Genomic DNA, 26,888 nt, shown 5'->3' on the forward strand with positions numbered 1-26,888 from the left:
TAACGCTGTTCCTGTTTCCTTGGGCCACCACATAGAATACTGATGTGTGGTCATTTGCAGTCCTGACTCTACCCTCACCATCATGACCCTGGCAATTCCCTTCATTCCTTGGGGTTTGATTCATCATCTGAAAAGAAACTGGATTAGGTAAGTATTTAACCTTTTCAGGGTCACCAACGCGTTTGTGAACCTGATAAAAGATACAGCCCCATATCCCCAGAGACCATCTCAAAGAGGGAAAAATTCGCATTGTAGAGGGGGTTGAGGCTTTGAAGCCTCTGTGAGGCTCCAGATCCCTGGATTAGTGATCTCCGGTGTCTCTTCAAGCGCTGACGTTCTGGGAGTCTCTAAGCGACCCGTGCTGCTGTCAGAAGATTCCTGAGACATCAAAATGAGGAAGGATTTATATAGAAACCAATGAGAAAGGGATACGAAGGAAGGAGTCGGTGAGCGATGCGTTGCTCAACCCCAGCTCTTGGCCGGTGCCGATTTCGCCGGCGCACCGCAGGCACAGGTGAGCGGTTTGGCGGGAAGGCCCTCAGGTAGGCGGAGACCGCCCGGACGAGGGAAGGAGACGGCCAGGTCGCTGCACCCCTTCGTTCCGCCCACCAGGGCTCGCTCTTGCCCTTCGGCTGGGGTGGCCGAGGAACGGGGCGGGCCGGGGGGTGACCCCGCCCCTGGCAGCCGCGAGGCGGCGGCGAACCCGGGGTGCCTGAGTCCGGAAAGAACGCGCCGTCCAGGCCCCTCCCGTCTTCCCTCGCTCCCTCCCTCCCAGCCGCCGACGTCGGCGGTGCTCCGGTCGCCATGGTGACCAATCGCGGCCCGGTCCCGCCCCCGCCTCCCTGCCCCGGCCCCCTGACGTCGGCGCACGTCAGCGGCGGCGCGCGCCTGGCTGGGCCCAGCCGAGCGGGAGGGACCGAGCGGAGGAGCGAGCCGAGCGGCGTCGCCGGAGCCCAGCAGCGCCGCCGGCCCGCCAGCCCGCGCTCCAGTCCGCCGAGTCTGGCAGCGGGGCCCAGCATGGTCATGGCGGATGGCCCGAAGCACTTGCAGCGCGGGCCGGTCCGGGTGGGGTTCTACGACATCGAGGGCACGCTGGGCAAGGGTAACTTCGCCGTGGTGAAGCTGGGGCGGCACCGGATCACCAAGACGGAGGTGCGGCCCGGGGCTCGGCGGGAGCGTCCGGGGCGAGGGTCCGGGAGAGAGGAGCTGTTGGCCGGGAGGGGCGGCCGCAGCGGGGTTGGAGGGGTGGGTTGCTGGGTCTAGCGGAGAGGCTGGGTCTCTGGCTGAGGCGAGGGGCCTGGGACTGTGAGGACCCGGGAGCTGCAGGGGGGTCGGTGAGCGCCGAAGGGCTCGGGGCCCGGTCATCTGGTCCCGAGTGTCGTCCAGCTGGAAACCCGACCGGCCGGGGCTTTGCTTTCTCTACGCCACCCCGGGTGGCCACACGGAATTTCTCCCAGAGCCTCCCACCCGGGCCGTGACCTGATCTGTGGCCTCCGCTCCGGAGCCCAAGTTCCGCGTCTTCCCAGCTTTCAGCTGGGGGTGGGGTGGGAGGGGAAGTCTGGGTGCTCCCGGGCCGCGCGAGGAGGGACGTCGCCAGCCCCGGGGAGGGGGCCGCCTGCGCTCGGACTCCGGGACGGGGCATCGCGCGGCCCCCGCGACCGCTGCGCCCCTCCCTGGCCCCTCGGGGAAGGGGTCCCGCGGCCGGGAATGCCCGGACGGCCATTGTCCATCGTCTGTGTCTCCTTTTGCCCGACAGCGTCTCTTGATTTGGTGTCAGGCTAGCTTGATCTCGTGCCTGAGGCATTTCCATCTAATACTCCAGACAATAGAACGGGTTAAAATGGTCATCTCTGCGCTTGCACGGTTGGTGGCTCGGTCTCGCTTTGCTCAGGTGGTCCCCTGACCAGGTGTGCGTTCTGGCGGCGAATGCGCGTTCCTGAAGCCACATCAGGTTCGGCTTCTCTACTCCAAAAGCCCTCAACTGCTTCCTGGCGGTGAAGCCAGCATCCCCCACTCCACTGTACATTCTGATGCACCGTACATATTTTCTCCCAAGTCTCTCTTCTTACCTAACCCGCCCCCCTTCCTTTCACTGCCTCAAGCTGCTCTCCTCAGGGTCTCTATTTTAAGACGTGCAAATTAAATACTTCAGAAAAAATCAGTAGAAACAAAACTATTCTTTGGAATAAAACCTTGTGTTTTTGACGTACTCTACCCTGCCTTCTTGCAGTTGTTCAGGAGTTTCGTCCTTTTTCGGGTTTTTCTTTCCCCTAGTTTTCATCCTATTCAGTTTTTTCCCCCTTATTATTGCAAATGTGTTAGAGTTTGAATATGCTGTAACCTAGGAATGGATTTTCATAATGGCTATGTGAGGTGTAGGACATTTGAAAACTTGAGTGATTTCTGTTGCTGCTGTTCTTGGAAGTTTTGCTTAATGTGAAGGAATCCATTTCCAAAAAGTAGGGGCACATGTCATTGTGTCATCTTCACTTTTTGTCCTCCCCTGCTAATGGTGAGGCATTCCAAATCAGACTTATTTTATAGCATCAGGACCAAGGTTACAAATTTTCTCTCACAAATTTACCTTTGTTCACAATTATACTGAGTTTTTAATGATAAATAATGTACCTATAGTGAGATTACTTAATCTTGATCTCAGCATTTCTAAAAATGAAGAAATTTATTCCATTCCTCTAAAGAACCATGGCCTAATGCCATGCTGTTTCCCCATAAACTGCATAAAAGAAGGTATTTTTAATGCGTATTTTTATATGAGTCCTTGCTTAATGACTCTAAAAATCAAACAGATTGTGCATTAAAGAAAGCTTCTTACAGAACTTTTGAACATTTTTATGTGGTTGAATTCCAAACCCATTAGTTCATATTTTTTTTTCTCATAAGCTTTTATCAGTATTGGTCACAAGATTTAATTAATTCAGCTGCTACTTATTAGGCCAAATTTAGGTACTAGGTTATCTATTTAAGAATTGTTTAGGTGAGCTGATACTGAGTGACACTTTCTCTTGAGGTGGACGGTTCAAACCGTCTCTTTTAAACTGATACATCTGGTGAAGCTAGGGGGCACTGTGGAGTAGTACCGTGGTTTGGCCATCAGGTATCAAGATCAATGCATTTGTAATTGAAGGCACAGGTCAGATCACTCAGATCCTACGATACATGTGAGACATGATTTAATTTGAAAGCTAAATTTCTAGTCCGTAGACCCCATTCCCCTTTGCTTTTCAAAAGAAGGTGTCTTTAACATATAAAAAGAAATAATGTTAGTTTAAGATGGGTGAGTGTCCCTGATAATATGGTGTGAGTGGAAATGTTAAAATTGAGAGGAATGAGGGAAATAGCAAGGTAATTAACAAAGAGAAAAGTTCTTATAGATCTGAAGTTTTGCAGAGTTGCTCTGTGAACTTTCGTGGTAATTTGCATTAAGAATTGTTTAGCAATAGTACCTCTAGAATTATTTCTTAAAGTATACTACTAATGAGGATTTTTAAAGCAGTGCTTATGATCTTCATTCATTGTCTGGATAAGTATTTCAGTCTTCAATGGATACAACTATCCCAAATACTATAAATAAGATGGCTAGTGGAATCCTTAAAGTGTTAATCTTATTTTAAGTTTGCATTGCTGAGCATACAGCAGTATTACAGAGAGAACAATTAAAGTGGTATAAAGAACAATATCAGCTAAATATCATGATTATGCTTCCTACAGAAATTTCCTCAATATAGTGTGTTTAACATCAATGTAAGTTTGTGTGTTGTTTTTTTTTTAAGATTTTATTTATTTATTTGACAGAGATCACAGGTAGGCAGAGAGGCAGGCAGAGAGAGAGAGAGAGAGAGGAGGAAGCAGGCTCCCTGCAGAGCAGAGAGCCCCATGCAGGGGCTTGATCCCAGGATTCTGGGATCATAACCTGAGCCAAAAGCAGAGGTTTTAACCCACTGAGCCACCCAGGCGCCCCTAAGTTTGTGTTTTAAAACTTAGAGGTCTTTTTTCCCAAGTTTGAATCCAAGACAAATTTTAGGGCTTAGTTTGAACAACTGTGTGGTAAACAACTAGACCCTGTTATTTTTACTTGGCTCTTCTCTGTCTCTTATTCTGAATCACTGAAGAATGATGCATTTTCTACAGAGATTGGGAGATCCAAGACTGTTTGCCTTTTAGGAAAAAAAAAATCAGTACACAAAAGGAGATCTTCATTGTGGTCTAATCTATCAAATAGCTTAACATTGTTTAAGAAGTATAATTACATCCTCATCTGAAGCTGTATTCTCATGTTAGATCTCTATATAAATTTTGCACACAAAAGGGAAGGCAGGTGGTGGTAGAATCCAGCTTCCTAATATAATACTTCGGAAAAGCTTTTTAGTGTTGGTTTGTGGTTTATGAATTAGAGTAGCTAATTTTATAAAATTAGCATAATGGGAAAAGAATAATAGCATTTAAACTGTTAAACTATTTTAGGCAATAGTGGTTGCTAGTTTGCTATGCTGTGGCTGTCCTTGAGTAGTGTTTTATTTTATCAAAACTGTACTAGCAAAGAATTTCTTCCTTATAGTTGGATGGCTAGTTTTTTGTTGGTTTTTGTCTGTTGAATAAAATTCCGAAAAAGTCATTTGTGCCCATAAGTTGTTTTTGTTTTTGTTTTCTGTTAAAGAGTCTTACTATAAAACATGTAAAGAAGAGTGTAGTGCACAAAAAGTACATGGGCATTTCCTCCACCAATGGGAGTAAATCATTCTCATGGCATATTTCCCTCTGGTCTTTTTTTTCATTATTATTTTCCACAGATGAAATCACATGCTGTATACACTTACATATATTACATTTTTTTACACTTATTGTATAGCATATTTTGCTTATTACATATCTTTATAAGGTACAGAAGTACCTTATATTACCTTATATTAAAAAAAAATATATATATATATATATATATATATCGGGGCGCCTCGGTGGCTCAGTGGGTTAAAGCCTCGGCCTTGAGCTCAGGTCGTGAGCCCAGGGTCCTGGGATCGAGTCCTGCATGGGGCTCTCTGCTCAGCAGGGAGCCTGCTTCCCTTCCTCTCTCTCTGCCTGCCTCTCTGCCTACTTGTGATCTCTGTCTGTCAAATAAATAAATAAAATCTTTAAAAATATATATACATTAAAAGTACCTTATATTAAAAAATAGCTGCGTAGTGTTCCACCTTGTAAATGAATTCTATCTTACTGAACAATTTTCTTATTACTAAACATTTCCAGTTTTCACGTATAGTAAATAATCTGAATAATATTTGCATATGTAACTCTGCTGTTTTTTCGAGAGCAGGCGACAAGAAGAGGGAGTGGGTTTGGAGGTAAATTCCTAGAAAGGAAGTTGTCAAGTGAGAAGATACTATTGTTGCACTAAAGAATAATGTATATTATCAAACTGATACATTTATTATTGAAAAATTTTAAAGTATAGGTAAATGAAAAAAATTACCCATAAGATCAACACCCCAAGATAACCATTAGTTGTTTTCAGATCTTTTCGGTGACCATCTTATTTTCCTCAATACCAGACCTCTTGCATTGCTTAGCTAAAGAGCATATAAGCATGTGGTCCATAGACTCTTAAAGCTATTTCACAGAGGTTCTGAAAATTACCTTATTAAAATGGCATGTTGGGGGGGGGCGCCTCGGTGGCTCAGTCAGTAAATCCTCTGCCTTCAGGTCAGGTCATGATCCCAGGGTTCTGGGATCAAGTGCCATGACAGGCTTCCTGCTCAACAGGGAGTCTGCTTCTCCCTCTGCCTGACTTTCACCCTGCTTGTGTGTGCGTGCTCTCTCTTTTTTTCTCTCTCTCTCTGACAAATAAATCAACTCTTTTAAAAAAATGAAATAAAATGGCATGTTGGTGTTGGGCTACTTACTTATCCTTAAGAGAACCTGGAATGCAGAACTGATAGCGTGGACATTCTGAAGACTGCTTTTGTTCACTGAAAAGCTTTCTGTGTGCATTTTGGGTTTTTAGGTTTAGGCATAATTCTTCACTACCTTAAAATGTTACGTATTTTTAAAGCTTTCCAAATAAAATAGCAAAATTGCATTCTTAGAGCGAGGAGAGAAACAAAAAATATTATATCCTTATTACAGTGTTTCTTGAGGAGAACTTATTTTTGTAATACATTTGAATTTAATATTTTGCTCTAAAGTTTTAGGACTCCTCAGTAGTCTTGGTATTAATCTTGTGCTCTGAAATATCCCATATTTCAAGAATCAACTATGTTATGTACAACAGGAGGACTGGTTATCAGATAACTTAGTCACTGTTATTTGTTTCTGGGCCTAAGCATGGTCTTTATAGTGTGTTGATATGAAAATTATATTTGTCGTGGATATATGTGTTATATTAGAAACTGTTCTCTACTTTCTTGGCACCCCAGACAAATAATATTTGACAAATTATTCTGCTAAATATTGCTCAAAACGATCTGTTCTTTTAGGGAGTGGCTGGGGACAAACATCCAAAATAAGAGTTGTGTAAATTTTAATATTCTGTAGAAATTTTTAACTTTAACAGAGTTTAATGCGTTCTGATTTTGATTCCACTGGGAAATTCTATCTCAATATCTGGCAATTAAAGAAACATTTATTTGGAAATAACTGAAACTGGCCTCCTTTCCTGGATTCATATGATGACATTTGACTTATGGGCCACTGGTGAAGGTAGAGTCCGTTTCCTTGGAGCCAACTGGATTCCAGAAATTCACCAGACGACCATTCTTTCCTATTTAGTGTACGTAGCACTTCTTCTATCTTCTGCCACCATATTTTCTGAAGAAAGTTTTTAATTTCTAGGCCCTTATTTAGAACATTTATGGAGAATGCTTTCCCACTCTTCGAGTAGAAATAGCCCCTATATCCAGTTTGAGATTATTGGAAGAATAAAAGACAGTTACAATTTGGGATCAAAAACTCTTCATTTAGAAAATTTTAAAATGTTTTTAAACAGTTAAAGTGATAATTCTTAGATGAATTAGACTGAAAAATGCTAAAATTTGTTTTAACTTCTTCTCTAAGATAAACATAGTACTCATGTGTTTTTTCCTTCAGTTATAAAAGTATGCTTGTTTATTGTAGATATTATTGAAAAACTCAATAAACATCCTTAATGCCACCATTTAGACCAAGAGATCACCACTATTAATATTTGGTTCATATCCTTTTCATTATTCCCATATATTTTATATGTTAGTAATGAAATTGATGTCATTGATGTGTTTTTTTTTTTACTTAATGTGTTACTATTTCCCTGAGTTAAAAAAAAAAAAATTCTGAAGCATCGTTAAATAGCATTCTTACATATGATCGCATTTTATTTCATCAATTTCCTGTTATTGAACATTTAGATTTTTTCTCTTTTGCTGTTTCCCCAAGGTCATATTTAGGAGAGCATAAATATATCTTTATCTTTGTGCATTTAACTGATTATTCCCTGAGGGTAATCCCATGGCAGTGGAATTCTTGGGTCAAGGAATGTGTTCTTACATCTACAATTTATGGCATGAGATGCCAAATTATCCTCTAGAAAAGTCACACCTGTTAATTTTCACCAGGAAGAAATCATTTAACAGGAATATTATTTTTCTAAATATTACCTGTTTGATAGGGGAGAATAATATTTTTTATTTTAATTAACATTTCTGGTTTTACAGTTTTTTGTTTACTTTGAGTGCATGATTTTATAAGATGATTGTTACTTCTTTTGTGAATTTTTTGGTCCTTTGGACCATTTGGGGTTTTTTTGTTTGTTTGTAAGATTTTACTTATTTGAGAGAGAAAGCACAAGCCAGGGGAGGGTCAGAGAAGCATACTTCCCACTAAGCAGGGACCCTAACTTGAGACTCAATCCTGGGATTCTGGGATCAAGACCTGAGCTGAAGGCAGCTGTTTAATGAACTGAGCCACCTAGACACCCTTGGCCCATTTTTAAAATTGAGTTGTTATTTTTGATGATTTGTTTAAATGATTTTTAAGATAGGAGAATATTTTTTAATCATTTCTTTCATAATCTTAATAGTCCTGAGTTCAATTTCTATGTATCTAAGAATGTAATGACATTTACTTTTCTCTGGTCTGTTTTCCTTACCCACCATTGGAAAAGTGAAATAAAATCTTCATGAGGATTTATTGCATTATATAAATTCTTACATTTTTAAAAGTCAATTTTGGGATGCCTGGGTGGTTCAGTCAGTTAAGTGTCCTCCTTTTGATTTTAGCTCGGTCGTCTGAGATGGAGCCTGAGTTCCTGAGTCGGTCTTTGTGCTCAGCAGGGAGTCTGCTGGAGATGCTCTTTCCCTTCTCCTCTTGCCTCTCGTCTCCCTCGCTCATGCTCTCTCTTTTTCTCTCTCACAAGTAAATAAATAAAATCTTTTTAAAAAAGAAAGTCAATTTTAAATTGGAAAAAAATTGTAATTTATAGTATACTTACAAGAGAACTAGAGCGCTCCCTGTTAGTTTTACTGCTGACTTACACTGCTTTCAGAAACCCTTTCTTTGTGGTCACTCAGTCACATTGACTTGTTGGTCAAATGTTCTGATTCCTCCTATGATTTAATGTATAAGCTTGTAAAGTTCCAAGATTAAACATTTAGCGTTTAATCTTGGAAGATCTGATTGTATGGTAATGCACTTTGGTACTTCAGAAGGACTGTATACAATTAGTATACTAGTGGTAAATAGTGCTGAAGCAAATATTACCTGAGACAGCTGACGTGTTAATCCCTTCGGATTTGTTACTAGAAGTACTGCTCCGGTTGTGTAATTTCCCTTTAAGTCCTCCAAAGCCACTTTTGTCATGGTTTCTTTAAGTGCATGAGATGAATATTTCTTTGATGAGAAGTGAAAAGCAGTTTTTGCTAAATTATCAAAAAGACAGGATAATATTACCACTAAATTGCATTTTGAAAAGTGAAAAAATATCTTTCATCCATCAGCTTAACACTATTTCATTTCTGCTTCTGCATTTAATCTCTTGTTTTCTGTACAAATTTGTACTTTATATATTGTTACTTTTGTATTCATTATTTTTTACTTTGTTGGAAACATTTCTTCTGTGTGTAGTCTTTTCATTAATGTTTACATTTTAGAAAATAATAGAACTTTTATAGAGAATGTAGAAAATAAAATGAAAATGACTAAAATTTCATAGATGGAGAAGTTGGCATATTTGATAAATACAATAACTTCATTTCATTTTTTGTTTTTCCTATTGGAAAAGTAATTCATGTTCACTGAAGAAAAATTGCACAGAAAAGTATAAAGCAGAAAAATAATTCACAATTTTTTTCCACTCACCAATAACATTTTTGTCATAGTTATATCTAAAGAAAAACTTTGTGCCTTGTGTTGAGACTGTGCTTAACTACTGATTTTTTAATTTAATACTTTAGTCTAAGCAATCCCTTATATTATTAAGAAAAGCTATTCTAATAGCTGTATAACAGTTAAAAATAATCTTACCATAACTCACATAATTATTTCCCATTTACTGTTTCTATTTTTATATTACAAATAATACTCATTGAATATATTTATAAGTAAGTCTTTACCATCATTTCAGATAATTTCCTTGAAATAATTTCTTAGAAGTAGAGTCCTTAGGCTACATGGGATGGGTGATTTTTTTTTTCCTTATTGAAGTATAATTAACATACAGTGTTCAATTACTTTAAGGTGTACAACATAGTGATTCAGCAGTTCTATACACTACTCAGTACTCATTGCAATAAATGTACTCTTTTGTTTTTAAAAACAAAAAGGTTTTGGAGTATAGTTGATACACAATTCTACACTGTTTTCAAGTGTACAACTTAGTGAATTGGCAAGTTTATACATTTTACCAGTTAACACAAGCATAGCCATCATCTGGTTGTTATATCATCCCATTATGTTTCTGTTACTAGATCATTGACTGTTTTTGTTATACTTTGCCTTTTATTTCTGTGACTTATTCATTGCATAGCTAGAAGCCTTTATCTCCCTCTCCCCTTCACCCATTTTTCCCAGTGCCCCACCTTCTCCTCTGGCAGCCACCAGTACTCTGTATTTATAGGTCTGATTCTGCTTTTTGTTGTTTATTCATTTGTGTGTAGGTTTTTTTTTTCTAGATTCCACTTATGAATGGAGTCATAGGATATTTGAATCTGTAGATTCAATCTCAGTTTGACTTATTTCACTTAGCATAGTATCCTCTAGGTCCAACCACATTGTCTGAAATGGCATGATCACATCCTTGTTTGTGCCTGCATAATATTCCTGCTTGTATCTGTGTATTGATGGACACTTAGGTTGCTTCCATATCTTGGCTCTTGTAAATAATGCTTCAGAAAACAAATGGCTGCATATATGTTTTTTCAGATTAGTGTTTTGGTTTTCTTTGGGTAAATACCCATTACTGAAATTAATGGATCATATAGTATTTCTGTATTTAATTTTTGAGGCACCCCTATACTCTCACCCACAGTGGCCATGCCAGTTTATAGGCCCACCAACAGTGCACAAAGATATCTTTCTCTAGATCCTCGCCAACATTTGTTATTTCTTGTCTTTTTAATTTCAGCCCTTCCCACTAGTGTAAGGTGATAACTCAGGGTGATTTTGGTTTGCATTTCCCTGATGTTGAGTGATGTTGAGCATCTTTTCATGTGTCTGTTGGCCATCTGGATGTCCTCTTTGGAACAATGTCTCAGGCCTTTGCCAATTTTTTAATTGTTTTGTTGTTGTTGATGAATTGTATGAGTTTTTTAAAATATATTTTGGATCTTAACCCCTGAACAGACATATTATGTGCAAATATCTTCTTCCACTCAGTAGGTTGCCTTTTGGGGTTTTTTGTTGGTTTCCTTTGCTGTGCAAAAGCTTTTACTTGGTTTCATACTAATAGTTATTTTTGCTTTTGTTTCTCTTCCAAAGGAGACTTATCTAGGAAAATGTTGCTATGGCTAATGTCAGAGAAATTACTGCCTGTGCTCTCTTCTGGTTTTTTATGGTTTCGGGTCTCACATTTAGGTCTTTCATCCATTTTGAGGGTTTGTTTTTTATGTGTATGTAGATGTTAGAAAAGTGATCCAGTTTCGGGATTTTGCATGTGGCTGTCCAGCCTTCCCAGCGCCATTTGTTGAAAAGACCATCTTTTCACCATGGTATATTCTTGCCTCCTTTGTTGTAGAGTAGTTGACCATATAAACATGGATTTATTTCCAGGCTCTCTGTTCTGTTCTATTCTTTCGATCTGTGTATCTGTTTTTGTGCAGTACCTTACTGTTTTGATGACTACAGCTTTTGTAGTAGATCTTAAAATTGAGATTATGATACCTCCAGCTTTGTTTTTCAAGATTGCTTTGACTATTTGGGGTCTTTTATTGTTCTATATTAATTTCAGTCCTTTTTTGTTTTAGGTCTGTGGAAAATATTACCGGTATTTTGCTAGGGAGAGCATTGAATCTGTAGATTGCTTTGGGTAATACAAGACATTTTAACAACATTGATTCTTCAATCTAGGAGTATGAAATATCTTTCCATTTGTTTATGCTGTCTTCAGTTTTTCTTTCACTGGTGTTTTATAGTTTTGGGAGTACAGGTCTTTCACCTCCATGGTTAAGTTTATTCCTGGGTATCTTATTCTTTTTGATACAGTTTTAAGTGGAATTGTTTTTCTAATTTCTTTTTCGATTTCACTATTTGTGTATAGAAATACAATATATTTCTGTATATTAATTTCATATCCTGTGACTTTACTGAACTCATATCAGTTCTAGTATTTTGTTTTTTAATGAAGTCTTTAGGGTTTTCTGTATACTGTATGTCATCTGCAAATAGTGAAGTTTTACCTCTTACCAATTTGGATGCCTTTTATTTCTTGTCTGATTGCTATGGCTAGGACTTACAGTACTGTGTTGAGAGTGAACATGCTTGTCCTGTTCCTGATCTTTGAAGAAGAGCTCCTAGTTTTTCACTATTGGGTATGGTGTTAGCTATGGGTTTCTCATATATGGCCTTTAATATGTTGAGGTAGTTCCCTCTAAACCTATTTTGTTGAGAGTTTTTACCATGAATGGATGTTGTACTTGGTCAAATGCTTTTTTTGCAACTATTGAGATGATCAAATGGTTTTTATCCATTCTCTTATTAATATAATGTATCATGTTGGCTGATGAATGTTGAACCACCTTTGCATCTCTAGAATATATCCCACTTGATTATGGTGAATGATTTTTTAATGTATTATTCAGTTTGATTTACTCATATTTCATTGAATATTTTTATATCTATGTTCAGGAGAGATATTGGCCTTAGTTTTTGTAGGTTTTTTTTTTGTTGTTGTTGTTTTGTTTTGTAGTGCCTTTATCTGTTATTGGTATCAGGGTAATGCTGGCCTCTTAGAATGCATTTGGAAGTTTTCCTTCCTATTCTAGTTTTTTGGGATAGTTTGAGAAATAATAGGTATTAACTCTTAACATGTTTGGTAGAATTCATCTGTGACGCCATCTGGTCCTGGACTTTTGTTTATTGGGAGGTTTTTGGTTTTTTGGATGTTTTGTTTTTTTGTTTTTTAACTGATTGAATTTCATTGCTAGTAATCAGTCTGTTAAATATTCTGTTTCTTCTTGATTCAGTTTAGGAAGGTTTTATGTTTTTAGGAATTTATCCATTTCTTCTAGGTTATCTAATTTGTTGGCATAAAACTTTTTATAATAATCTCTTATAATTCTTTGTAGTTCTCTGGTGACGGTTGTTATTTCTCCTTCACTTCTGATTTTATTTGAGTCATCTCTCTCTCTCTCTCTCTCTCTCTCTCTTTTTAAGTCTGGCCAAAGGTTTATCAGTTTTGTTTATCTTTCCAAAGAACCAGCTCCTGGTTTTATTTATTCTTTCTATTGTTTTTGTAGTCTTTATTTCATTTATTTATGCTCTGATCTTCATTATTATTATTATTATTACTACTACTTCTGGCTTTGGCCTTTGTTCTTTTTCTAGCTCCTTTAGGTGTAAGGTTAGGTTGTTTGAGATTTTTCTTACCTCTTGAGTTAGGCCTGTATTGCTATAATCTTGTCTCTTAGGACAGCTTTTCCTGCATCTGAAAGATTTTAGACCATTGTGTTCTCATTTTCATTTGTCTCTATTTAGTTAATTTACTCTTTGATGTGTTGTCAGACCCAGTTATCATTCAGTAGGAGTTTAGATACCCTCCAAGTATTTGTGTTCTTTTCAGATTTTTTCTTGTGTATGATTTCTGGTTTCATACTGATGTGATTGGAAAAGATGCATGATACGATTTCAGTCTTTTTTAATTTGTTGAGACTTATTTTTTGGCTTAACATGTGATCCCTTCTGGAGAATGTTCCACATGGAATTGAAAAGAGTGTGTATTCCACTGCTTTGGATGAAATGTTCTGAATGTATCTGTTAGATCCATCTGGTCCAATGTGTCATTTAAAGCCACTGTTTCCTTGTTGAATTTCTGTTTGGGTGATCTGTCCATTGATGTGTGTGTTAAAGTCTCTTAGGATTATTGTATTACTATCATTTCTTCATTTATGTCTGTTCATAGTTGCTTTATGTATTTGGCTGCTGCCATAGTTGATGCACAGATATTTACTGTTGAATCTTATTGTTGGATTGTTCCGTTTATGATTATGTAGTGTCCTTCTTTGTCTCTCGTTTATCCATATTATAAAGTCTGTTTTGTCTGATGTAAGTATTGCTACCCCACCTTTCTTTTTGCTTCCATTTGCATGTTAAATGTTTTTTCCATCTCTTCACTTTCGATCTGAATGTGTTTCTAGGTCTGAAGGGAATCCCTGGTAAGCAGCATATAGATGGGTCTTGCTTTTTTTATCCTTTCAGTCACCCTGTGTCTTGTGATTGGAGTAATAGTCTGTTTACATTGAAAGTAATTATCACCAGGTAGATACTTACTGTTTTACTTGTTTTACCCTTGTTTTTATAGTTCTTCTCTGTTCCTTTCTTCTTGTCTTGCTCTCTTCTCTATGGTTTCTTTAGTACTACTCTTGGATTCCTTTCTCCTTATTTTTTATATATCCATTATAGGTTTTGATTTATAGTTACCCTTAGATTCATATATAACATCTTAAGCATGTAGCAGTTTATATTAAGTTGATGGTTGCGTAAGTTTGAACCCATTCTAAAAGTCCTAAATTTTTACTCTCTACCCCCTCACACACATGTTCTATATATGATGGCCTACTTTATATCCTCTTATTTTGTGAATTCCTTGACTGATTTTTCTGCCAGTCTTTGGGTTGTTTTCAGAGTTAGTTGCACTGTTGTGGCTGTTATCTTGGTGTATACATGGGACAAGATAAGCTCAGGATCCTTCTACTCCGCGATCTTTCCAGAACTCCCTCAGGATGGATGACTTTTTTTTTTTGCCTAATTTTATTTTGAGATTTTTGTTTTTAAGTAATCTCTGCACCCAGTGTGAGTCTCAGACTCACAACCCTGAGATCAGGAGTCACATGCTTTTGCAGCTGAGCCAGCCAGGGACCCTGGGATGGGTGATTTTTAAGGTTCTTGATAAAAATTGCCAAAATACCTTTCAGAAAAATCATAACCTATTTTATAGTCATACCAGCAATGTATACAAGTGGCCATCTTGTTGAACTTTAGCCCACAAGGCTTTGAATCATTGTAAATATAAGTGGAAACGGTATTTCTTTTTTTTTTTTTTTTTTTTTTTTTTTAGATTTTATTTATTCGACAGAGAAAGATCACAAGTAGGCAGAGAGGCAGGCAGAGAGAGAGGAGGAAGCAGGCTCCCCTCCGAGCAGAGAGCCCGATGCGGGGCTCGATCCCAGGACCCTAGGATCATGACCTGAGCCGAAAGCAGAGGCTTTAACCCACTGAGCCACCCAGGCGCCCCGGAAACGGTATTTCTTAATATAATCCACATAACATTATATTAGATATTTTATTATTTTTAATTCACTTTTTCCCATTTTTGAGGTTGAATATTTAGTGTTGCTGCTTTTACATGGGATTTAGTTTGATAACAATCATTCTAGTTTAGATATGTCCTCCGAAGTTCTATGGGAAACCTTCCTTTTGTCTCCTAGCAGATGGAATAATAATTTTTCTGTCTCTACATAAACTCACTAAAGTTTTGTTTTTTTAAAGATACTGCATGCATATGTAGAAATTGGAGAGTTGAAAAATTCAGAGTCCTTTGCTTGACTTTGTCGTGACCATGCAGATTTTGTCTTTGGTTCAGAACTAAGTAGAAAAGGGATGCAGAGAGTAAGCTCCCAGAAATCTAAGTTCATAGTTATCTTTAAAATGTTGGAACACAACCCTTTTGTTTGTTGGAACTTTCATACACATTGGAAAAACCCCCAAGTGCAGATTTTCTTGTTGACAAAATTTGTTTTCCAAAATGTGTTCTCTTTGTTCTCACAGATCTATTAAGTTCCTTGAAGGTAGGAATCAGATCTTGTTCATTTTTGTATCCTGAGCATAATGCCAGGCACACAACAGGTGCTCAGTAAGGGTGCACATAATAGGCTCTTTGAAAAGGTAGAAAGATTGAACGTGGAGTTTGAAGGCCGGTGGTTTTTCCCAATAATTCACTTGAGCTGTAAGACCTTCTGTAGATTATGTAACATCTTTAGAACTTCTCGAGAACATCATGGATGCTCTGCTTGTTCCATTTACTTCACAAAGTTCAGAAATAAATGAGCTAAAATATGTTAAAGTATCTTGTAAAATTACAAAGTACTGTGCAGTTCTGAAAGTCATCATCGTCATATTTCCGGGAAGTACTTGGTAATGAGTCCCATTGCTAAGAAATTACCTGGAAGAATATGCCAGAGACTGCTAGCTGAACATTAAAAATGTTTCCTATTCTTCCTGGACCTGTCACTGGTCTATCTCTGGGCTTCTCGCATTTAGATGGGGTTATGTGACTGAGTTATAACTAATGAAGTGAACAGAGGTAATATGTACCACTTGAGGGCAAGCCCATAAAAACCTCTTGTGAAAGCTTCTCCAAGTTTCCTTCTCCTGTCAGGCTGGAATGGAGATAGCCTTTAGGGTAAACTATGGAAGATTTTAAAGGTAGTAAAACCTCGAGGTGCCTGGGTGGCTTAGAGGGGTAAGCCTCTGCCTTTGGCCTGGATCATGATCTCAGGGTCCTGGGATCGAGTCCTGCATTGGGCTCTCTGCTCAGCTGGGAGCCTGCTTCTCCCTCTCTCTGCCTACTTGTGATATCTCTGTCGAATAAATAAATAAAATCTTTAAAAAAAAAAAAAGACAGTAAAACCTTCATAAACCTCATATGCTTGCATGGAGGCATCTTCACCCGTTCCATTCTATGACATGACCAAAAACTAAACTTCTATTGTGTTTGAATCACTATGCATTTTGTGGTCACTTGCTCATAGCAGTTAGATGAGCCCTAATTTGTTTTTTTTTCAGGCTTTAACAATTCATTTTTTTTCTTCCTTTTTTTTTTTATTAGTTTCAGGCGTAGAATTTAGCAATTCATTCCCAGTACTCCTTACATCAAGTGTCCTCCCTCCTTAATGCCCATCCCTTCCCCCACCCAACTCCCCTTCAGCAACCCTGTTTGTTTCCTAGAGTTCAGTGTCTCTTACGATTTGCTTCTGTTTTCATCTTAATTTTATTTTTCCTTCCCTTCTCCTATGCTTATTTGTTTTGTTTCTTAAATTCCACATATCAGTGAAATCATATGATATTTGTCTTTCTCTGACGTATTTCGCTTACCATAATACCTTCTAGTTCTATCCATATTGTTGCAAATGGCAAAATTTCATTCTTTTTTTTTTTATTTTTTTTAAAGATTTTATTTATTTATTCGACAGAGAGAGATCACAAGTAGGCAGAGAGGAAGGCAGAGAGAGAGGAGGAAGCAGGCTCCCTGCTGAGCAGAGAACCCGACGCGGGACTCGATCCCAGGACCCTGAGATCATGACCTGAGCCGAAGGCAGCAGCTTAACCCACTGAGCCACCCAGGCGCCCGAAAATTTCATTCTTTTTGATGGCTGAGCAATATTTCATTGTGTCTGCATGTACATATATATATGTATCTGTATATATATATATGTGTGTATGTTTGTGTATGTACACACACACATATTTAGCCATTCATCTGTTGGTGGACATCTGGGCTCTTTCAGTAGTTTAGCTATTGTGGACATTGCTGCTATAAACATTGGGGTGCAGCTGTCCCTTCAAATCACTGTTTGTATCTTTTGGATAAATACTTTGTAGTGCAAATGCTGGGTTGTAAGGTTACTCTATTTTGAACTTTTTGAGGAACCTCCATACTGCTCTCCAGAGTGGCTGCACCAGTTTGCATTCCCACCAGCAGTGTAAGAGGGTTCCTCTTTTTCCACATCCTTGCCAACATCTATTGTTTCCTAAGTTGATAATTTTAGCCATTTTGACAGGTGTGAGGTGGTATCTCATAATGGTTTTGATTTGTATTTCCCTGATGCCAAGTGATGTTGAGTTTCTTTTTTCATGTGTCTTTTGGTCCATTTGTTTGTCTTTGGAGAAATGGCTGTTTGTTTCTTCTGCCCCTATCTTCACTGGATTTTGTTCTTTAGATGTTGAGTTTGATAGGTTCTTTATAGATTTTGGACTAGCCCTTTATCTGATAAGACATTTGCAAATACCTTCTCCCATCCTGTAGGTTGCCTGTTAGTTTTGTTGACTGTCTCCTCTGCTGTGCAAAAGCTTTTTATCTTGATGAAGTCCCAATAGTTCATTTTTGCCTTAGTTTCTCCTGACTTTGGAGACATGTCTAACAAGAATTTGCTGTAGCTGAAGTCAAAAAGGTTGCTGCCTATGTTATCCTCTATGATTTTGATGGATTCCTGTCTCACATTTAGGTCTTTCATCCATTTTGAATTTATTTTTGTGTATGGTATTAGAAAGTGGTCCAGTTTCATTCTTCTGCATGTGGCTGTCCAATTTTCCCAGCACCATTTACGGAAGAGACTGTCTTTTTTCCATTGGACATTCTTTCCTGCTTTGTCAAAGATTAGTTGACCAGAGAGTTGAGGGTCCATTTCTGGGCTCTCTATTCTGTTCTATTGATCTGTGTATCTGTGTTTGTGCCAGTACCATTCTTGATGATTACAGCTTAGTAATACTGCTTGAGGTCTGAAATTGTGATGCTTCCAGCTTTGGTTTTCTTTTTCAAAGTTACTTTGGCTATTCAGGATCTTTTCTGGTTCCATACAAATTTTAGGATTGTTTGCTCCAGCTCTTTGAAAAATGTTAATGGTATTTTGATGAACATGGATGCAGAAATTCCCAAGAAGATACTAGCTAATAGGATTCAACAGTACATTAAAAAGATTATTCACCACGACCAAGTGGAATTTATTCCTGGGCTATGAGGGTGGTTCAGCATTTGCAAGTTAGGCTGTGTGATACACCGCATTAATAAAAGTCCTAACTATTAGAAGGAGGACGTTAACCCATGCTCCGCTTTTTCTTTAGTGCTTCCCCTTTTCATAATCTTGACAGGCCTTACAAGCAAGGGATAACAGGGTAAAGATATAAGTATCTGCACGTGTGGTCCATATATTTATAAGATAAAATTGAAGAGAATTAGATTTTGTCATTTGAGAATTTTTTGGTTGAGAAAAGTTGAATAATGAGAGTTATGACTTATTAAGGTTTACTTAGATAATTTATGTATCTTTCGATTTTTCATTGTTTGAGGCCAGGGTTTTAAAAAAGAGTATGAGGTATCTCTTGGCAAAACCTTGCTTTACTTGGAATTTAGTGCCTAAGTTTTTCTTTAACATTATAGTATTAAAGAGATGATAATCAAGATATTCTTTTTTATTTATTAATGGGTTCTGATCCATTTCCTTCTAAAAGTGGGGCTTTTTGTGGGTGAGGGGGATATTTATTTATTTATTTATAAAGATTTTATTTATTTATTTGACAGAGAGAGATCACAAGTAGACAGAGAGGCGGGCAGAGAGAGAGGGGGAAGCAGGCTCCCTGCTAAGCAGAGAGCCTGATGTGGGCTCGATCCCAGGACCCCAAGACCATGACCTGAGCTGAAGGCAGAGGCTTTAACCCACTGAGCCATCCAGGCACCCCAAGGGGGATATTTAGACATGCTCCAACAATTGGAGGGCAAGACATTTTCTTCAAAATAAGCATGTCTATGAAACTTCATATTACCTTCCTAAGGAGTATTAGGGAAACTTAAATATATACTTATCCTCTTATCTGGCAGCTTTTACCTAAAGTAACTGATAATACTGTATCATAAAATTGAGGAGGAGGGGGTCACTTTAAATTTATTTAAATTTAAATAAATATTGAGGTGGTCCAATAATGTCCTTAATACCAAGTCCAATATTGATCGGTCTCCTTATGTAGCAAAGTTTAGCACCTTATACTTTCTAGAATATTTTGATTATGGAAATAATATACCATCAAACATAATGAAAATAATTATCACAAAACGTGTGCACTTTACTGTCTAGAGAAGGAACTACCCCCTTTCTTCTTTGGCAGTAAATTGAATTTTATGCATTATACTTAGTAATTTGATTTCCCCTGGGAAGCTTGAGTTCTTCTCTGGGTTACAGTTAACTCAAATCAGGAAATAAGCTGTGGACCGCAAATTAGAAATACAGATTGGTAAGAAATAAACCTTACAGTAGAGTTTAAAGAGGGAAGAGCAAAGGATAAAGCAGCCATAGGAAAGAAAAAAAAACTAATTGTGTAAACAAGAGTCTGAAGAAATTAAGTGAATTGACAAGGTGAATCCTATATCCTTAGATACTTTTTAGGAGTACTGAACTATTAAATCACATACAGTAATGGATAATAAAAATTATCTTGAAACAACATAAAACTGAGTTATGTTCAGAATACTTTTCTGTAGACTGTGAAGTACATTTTCGAGTTTCTTCTTCAGTGGTTCATTTGGTTAAGCTTTTGCCTTTGCTCAGGTCATGATCCCAGGGTCCAAGAATTGAGGCCCACATTGGGCTCCCCACTTAGTGGGGAATCATGCTTCTCCCTTTCCCTTTGCCCCTCCTCCCATTTGTGTGTTCTCTCTCAAATAAATGAATAAAAACTTTTAAAAAAAAGTTTAATCCAGTTGGTATCTTTCATATGAATTGATTTTAATACTTTAGCCATCCCCCCCCCCCGCCCCCGAAAGCTATGTCTATATTCTTTGGAAGCTATCACTTGCTTTTCTAGAAAAGAGGTATTTCAGTACAGCAGAACCTGCCTTCTGCTTGGCTGATCAATTATTTACAGGTACTTTGCAGCAGGCTGATAACTGGTTGAAGCTGCTGAGCTTTTATTTCTTCAATTTATAAGTGGAGTAAAACATTATAGTTCTATTAAAAGAGAAATATGTTTTATTAAAGTAGCTCTGCAGAATTCTTCCCCTTAGCACACTAAAGGTGCTCCTAAACTAAATCACCACAGTGCCTCACATGTGGTGGGTGTCCAAGAAATACTTGCTGAATGAATGAGTGTTGAATTTAAAGTATTTTTATTGGCCTAGGAACTAACAGGCAAAGTATCTGGTACTGTATATTCAAAAGATTCTTAGCTGGAAGATGTTAACTGTTGTATACTGATTGTATTTATTTGTGCCCGGGACACAGGTGGCGATAAAAATAATCGATAAATCTCAGCTGGATGCAGTGAACCTTGAGAAAATCTACCGAGAAGTACAAATAATGAAAATGTTAGACCACCCTCACATCATCAAACTTTATCAGGTAGGATGTGACCTTACTCCTCTCCGTGCTTCTCACATCATCCTGTTTTCTCTTTTGCATTGTCTTTCTCTTTTATGTTATTTTTTTAGTCCATAAAAAAGGAATAATTATGTAGTTTTTATTAAGTTGAGTACCCATTTTCTATATTTAAGTAAAAAATTAGGAAATAAAAAACTGGTAGCTTCCTTTTAAGTTGTTTCTCAGACTGTAGGTTATTTAATTAAAAAGTTTGTAGTTATGTATTTATGATACTCAAACCTGTTGGCTTTTTGTGGTTGTACCATAAATGAGGATATGGCAGTTTTGCTTATTTGAGAAAATACACTGTTTATGTTTTATGAAATACAATGTTAAAATAGTATATTACTTATAATACTTAGAGCCAAATCTTATATATTTTGTTCGGGTTAGTTTGTCAGATAAAGTAAAGGAGTGGTTTTTTTAAGAAATCAACTTTATTGAGATAGCATTTTTGTAAAATAAATTGTACCCATTTCAAGTAGAAGCTATGTTTTTTAAAAGAAAACCTTCTCTGGGGTGCCCGGATGGCACAGTTTGTTAAATGTCTGACTCTTGTTTTCAGCTCAGGTCTTGATCTCTGGGGTTGTGGGATCCAGCTCCGTGGCTGGCTCTCTGCTCAGTGCAGAGTCTGTGTGGGGTTCTCTCTCCCTCTCCCTATATCCCTCCCCACTACCCACTCATGCTCTCTCTCTTTCTCTAAAATAAATACATAAACCTTAAAAAAAAGAAGATCTCTGATTTTTGAAGAGTAATTCATATTGAGGAATGATAATGTAATAAACTTTTTTTTAACACTTCTATTCCTTAATATGTAGAATTTTTATATTAGAAAATCTTTTTTTAGAGGTGAAGAGGGTCAGGGCATGGGGCAGGACAGAGGGAGAGGGAGAGGGGGACTCCTAAGCAGGCTCCTTGCCCAGTACCAAGCCTATAACAGGGCTTGATCTCACAACCCTGAGATCATGACCTGAGCCAAAATCAAGAGTGCAGTACTAACCAACTGAGCTGCCCGGGTGCCCCTGTCGAAAATCTGTTACAGCACGCTGGCATAGGACTTTGATCTCCATAGTGTGATGCGGGCACACCTAGTGGTAGACTAGACTCTGTCTGTACTGGCTTATAAGAACTGACTGTTAAATTTTCAGATGTTTTGCAAACCAACTAATACCATGTTAGTATCTCAAAATCAGGTATAGTGGGAGTATTTACACCACAGAAAACTGTTTACAGGTCAGGGCCTTTTTTTTTCTGCCACAGAGAGCTAATACTAGCACATTCCTCTGTGCACTCACATGGGTTAGCACAAGTGTCTCTTGGTCATAATAAGAAAAGATTAATACTTCTATACTTATTTTTTATATTTTTGTGTGCATTCTGTAATGTATATAGTGTGTTTATACACTGGCACAAGATGTAATTTGTATCTCTGCTTATGTTCATCTAAACATATGCACGCATGTGTGTGTATACATGTACATGCATGTGTGATACATGTTTCACTAAACAACTTGTTACTGATAGAGATTTGTAATTAAAAAGGTGTGGAGGGGCGCCTGGGTGGCTCAGTGGGTTAAGCCTCTGCCTTCGGCTCAGGTCATGATCCCAGGGTCCTGGGATCGAGCCCCGCATCGGGCTCTCTGCTCAGCAGGAAGCCTGCTTCCTCCTCTCTCTCTCTCTGCCTGCCTCTCTGCCTACTTGTGATCTCTTTCTCTCTCTATGTCAAAAAAAAAAAAAAAAAATCTTAAAAAAAAAAAAGGTGTGGAGACAATTGGAGACCATTACTATTACCATTAGAATGACAGATCATGGTGTGCCTCTCAAAACAGTTCTAAAGCAGCAGAAGGCTTCTTTGGTGGTATTTATATCAGAGTATTTCTCTTTTTAAGCTTTTTGTTGTTGTTGTTTGGTTTGGTAATTCCTAAAGAGGATACTTGTAAGAAACTAATCCACATCCTTATATGTCTGATGAACTATAAGCCGAACTAAGATTAAAGCTACCAGGATTCACAGAATTCCATCTTTATTTGACCTAAGTAAGCAGTTGAATTGATTTGCTGTTTATCTTATTTCAACTCCAGTTGTGAGTAGCTCTCTTTGTTTTCTAACCTGATTGGAAATAGTCCTAAACCTACATGATAGGGCAAAATCAATTTCCAGCCTTTTAGTAGATAATGGTTAAATTTTCCTTGTTATCACATGCCAGTACATAAAAAGATGGTGTTACAGAGAATCTAAAATTCACTCATTTTGTACTTATAAATTGATTTCCTTTTGGTTCAGTAGAATTTGAAATACCACATTTGTGACACTAATGTGCTTCCTTTCTGAACCTAGAAAACTGATTTGAATAAAACTGTACAGCAGTGGAGTTACAAAGAAGCTTTTGAACTATTTTTAAAATAATTGTAGTTTGTAACAATATTACAGTAAACAAGGAGGAATATCCTATTTTGCCAGGTGATCAGGGCTACAGGCCTAATAAACTGAGCTCTGTTTTATTTATCTCTGTTATTCTTAATCAAAGTCTACCTATAGCACAAGACTAGAAAAGTCCATGAGAAGGTGGTAGAAAGTTGATCTTCAAAACTCCTGTTACCTATGTTCGTGTTTTTTAACTTGAATGTGCATAACAGTCACACTTTGGTTTAAAAATTTTTTGTCACAATGGAAATTCTGTGTCAGTAGGTCTGAGATGGGGCCCGAGATTCTGCATTTCTAACAGTTGCCTGGCAGTGCTGCTGCTGGTCCATGGACCACACTTAAACAAGTGAGGACTGAGATTTCTCACAAAAGTGTTAGTAGAAGGTTATTAGCCACCTGCTGAATCATTCATTGGTATTTTTATTAGTAGTTTTATTTAGTAACTCCATAGGATTTGAATTGCAGTAGACTAGAATTGCAGTCCTTTCCTGTTGGACTAATATGTAATTATTTATCAATAGGTAATGGAGACCAAAAATATGTTGTACCTTGTGACAGAATATGCCAAAAATGGGGAAATTTTTGGTAAGTATTTCTCTATTCTTTAAATTTGTTTTTAATTTGAAACTGTCACTAATCTTCATGAATGAAGTATTTCCTCTTGATTTTCCTGCAACATGAACTAGAAATTTTTAAGCATTAGAATATAATAAAATATTCAGTAAAACAAAGATAAGGAATATAATTTATTTTCTTGTGTTCATGATGTTGATGTGTTAAAGCTATTGCTTAATTCCCTCATCTGTGTGAGAGAGATGGGAGAATTACAGATGGACGATACTTGCAGTCATATTGCAAGGGGGGTTTTCTTTCCTTTTGCCTTTCCTTTTATCTTCATTTTTTACCCTTCCTTCCAGGGGAAATACAATCAGCAAATACTTACCGAGTTCGTGCTATGTCCCAGGCATTGCTGTAGGTTTAGGGGATGCAATGGTGACCTAAATAACCTGGTCCCTGCTGTTGTGGCTCATACAGTTCAGTAAGCTACTGACTCTAGCTGTGTGGCCCCAGGCAAGTCACTGCAGCCCTGGGGGACTTGGTTTCTTTATCTCTAATAAGGAAAGGTTTTGATTAATTGGTTTCTGTGATCCATTCTAACCCTTACAAAAATTACAAATATTTTGTTCTAGTTTTCATCTTTTATTTTCATTCTTGTAGAGCCAGAAGAACACTGTAGGTCATCTAACCACTTTCCAGGTTTTTAACTTGAACATTTAAATCCAGAATGCTTTTTAAACAGCCTTAGTGAGGAATAATTCATATGCAGTAAATTGCACATATTTAATGTGTACAACTTAATACATTTTCACACACAGAAGACACACACACATGAAAGAAATCATCGCCACCATCAAGATATCCATAATTTCCAAAAGTTTTTTTGTGCCCCTTTTTATCTCTCTTGCCCCACCTCACCACCAAGCAACTACTGATTTGTTTTCTGAGTTTGTGTCTTGTAGAGTTTTATATAAATGTGGTCATACAATATATACTCTCTTTTGACAGGGGGGAGTGGCCAGCATTTTTCAGTATAAATATTTTATGATTTATCTATTTTGTTGTATGTATCAGCATATCATTTCTTTTCACTGCTAAGTAGTTTTATTGTAAATGGCTTTCTATTGTATGAATATACCCAGTTTGTCCATTCATGTGTTAATAGATATGTGGGTTGGTTTCTGGTTTTGGCTGTTACACATGAATTGCTCTGAACATTCATGTACAGGTCTTTAACTTATAGTCTACCTTCCAGTAACCATTCACCATGTCACATATAGCATGAATCTTAAAATAATATACCATTATTTTGCACCTCCTGGCCTTTATGTTTTTGTTATACATTTTACTTATGCCTGTTTTATAAAATACAAAATACAGTCTTGTTGCTTTTGTTTAAAAAGTTGATTATGTTTTGCAGAGAGTTTTCAATATTTTTTAAAATCTTACATATTTATGAGCGGAATATCATTGCTGCATCCCTGAATGTAGATGCACAATTTCATTTTCATTTCTTTGTGTAGATACATACCTTCATCTGGTTTCATTTTTCTTCCATATGAAGGAATTTCTTTGGCATTTCTTGCAAATCAGTTCTGTTAGTGATGACATCTTTCAGCTTTTGTGTGTCTAAAAATCTTTGTTTTTGAAAGATATTTGTCCTGGGTATATAATTCTAACTTGGATTTTTTTTCTTTCAGTACTTCAAAGATGTTGCTCCATTCTATATTTCTGACAAGAAAATACAGAATGGTTATGATATGTCTTTGTGTGGTTTTCTTCATGATTCTGTTCTCTGAACTCCCTGGATCGGGGAATGTATAGCTTCCATCAAATCCAGAAAATTTTTGGCCATTATTTTCTTGATCAGTTTTCTGGCCTACCCTCTCATCTTCTTTAGAGACTCCAATTACATGTATATTAGACTGTTTGAAATTATTCTACAGCTCAGTGATTTTTTTTTTTCCATTTTAAAAAAAGTTCCTTTGTCTCTCTGTATTTCATTTTGGATAGTTCCTATTTGTAGGTCTTCAAGTCCTAGCATCTTTTCTTCTGCAATGTCTAATTTGCCATTAATCTCATCCAGTGTACCTCTCATCTCAGACATTGCAGTTTTCTGCTCTGTAAACTTGATTAAGGTCTTTTTTCTTTCTTTTTTATATCCAATATGTCTTTAGTTATCTTTTTAAAGATCCGGAATACAGTTTTAGTAACTTGAAATGTCCTAATTCTGATCACTCTGTCAGTGCTGAATCAGTTTTGAACTGTTTGTGTTTCTCCCAAGCTTTGGTCAGGTTTTCCTGCTTCTTTACATGCCTACTCGTCTTTGAGTGGATGTCAGGCATTGTTAGTTTTACCTTGCTGGTTGTCACATACATTTGTGTTCCTGTACCTCTTCTTGAACTTTGATCTGGGACACAGTTAAGTTACTTGGAAACAGTTTATATCATTTGATCTTTTATAATTGGAGCAGTGCCCAGTGTAGGTATCATTATTTCCCACTTTGGAGTACTCTACCCTATGCCCCGTGAATTTGGGGCTTTTTTAGCCTGGTCAGTAGGAACAGTCAGTGTTGTTTTTTCTAATCCTTGTAGATGGTTCCTTTTCTGGTGTCAGATAGCTTTTTCACATACATGTGCCAGTCACTACTCTCCTGGATGTTCAAGCAGGACCCTCACAGATCAAAGCTTTGTACTGTGTGTACCTCTCTCTTCTTTGGTACTCTGTTTTGCTACCTCTGTTCAGCTTGTTCTCCCTAGACTCTCAGCTCTATCTCCTCAACTCAGGGACGTCTGTTGGGCTCTGCCTATGTCTCTCTTCCCTAACCTGTGGCCTACAACTAACCTGTATTAGTTAAGGGTCCTCATGGGTCTCACTTCACTTATTTCCTGCCTCTCAGGGATCACTCTTCTTTTTTGCCTGATGTTCAGTGTACTGTAAACCAATGTCTCATATATTTTGTCTTTTATTTGTTGTGGGGGTGGTTTTGCGAGGGTAAATTCAATCCTTGTTACTCTATCTTGGTTGAAAACAGAAATCTCCAATCCTATCAAAATTATCTTTAATTTTAGCTGTTTTAAAAGAAAG

General features: G+C 37.8%; 1 protein-coding gene across 3 annotated transcripts in view; it reads left to right on the plus strand.

Moving 5' to 3' along the window:
* Positions 1–854: 854 nt before the first annotated feature.
* SIK2 (salt inducible kinase 2) overlaps positions 855–26,888 on the plus strand; it is a 137,009-nt gene continuing 110,975 nt past the window's right edge. For 2 of the 3 annotated variants that reach the window (XM_013054828.2, XM_004749794.3), the window contains exons 1-3: positions 856–1,152; positions 20,685–20,801; positions 23,765–23,828. In XM_013054828.2, coding sequence (XP_012910282.1) covers positions 1,018–1,152; positions 20,685–20,801; positions 23,765–23,828 — 316 coding nt within the window. In that variant the 5' untranslated portion in view covers positions 856–1,017. Of the gene's footprint in view, positions 1,153–20,684; positions 20,802–23,764; positions 23,829–26,888 lie in introns of all 3 variants that reach the window. The other variant, XM_004749793.3, reaches the window with a different exon arrangement.

The sequence above is a fragment of the Mustela putorius genome, unplaced genomic scaffold (genome assembly GCF_011764305.1).
Source record: "Mustela putorius furo isolate JIRA1106 unplaced genomic scaffold, ASM1176430v1.1 tig00000198_pilon_pilon_pilon, whole genome shotgun sequence".
Taxonomy (NCBI): domain Eukaryota; kingdom Metazoa; phylum Chordata; class Mammalia; order Carnivora; family Mustelidae; genus Mustela; species Mustela putorius.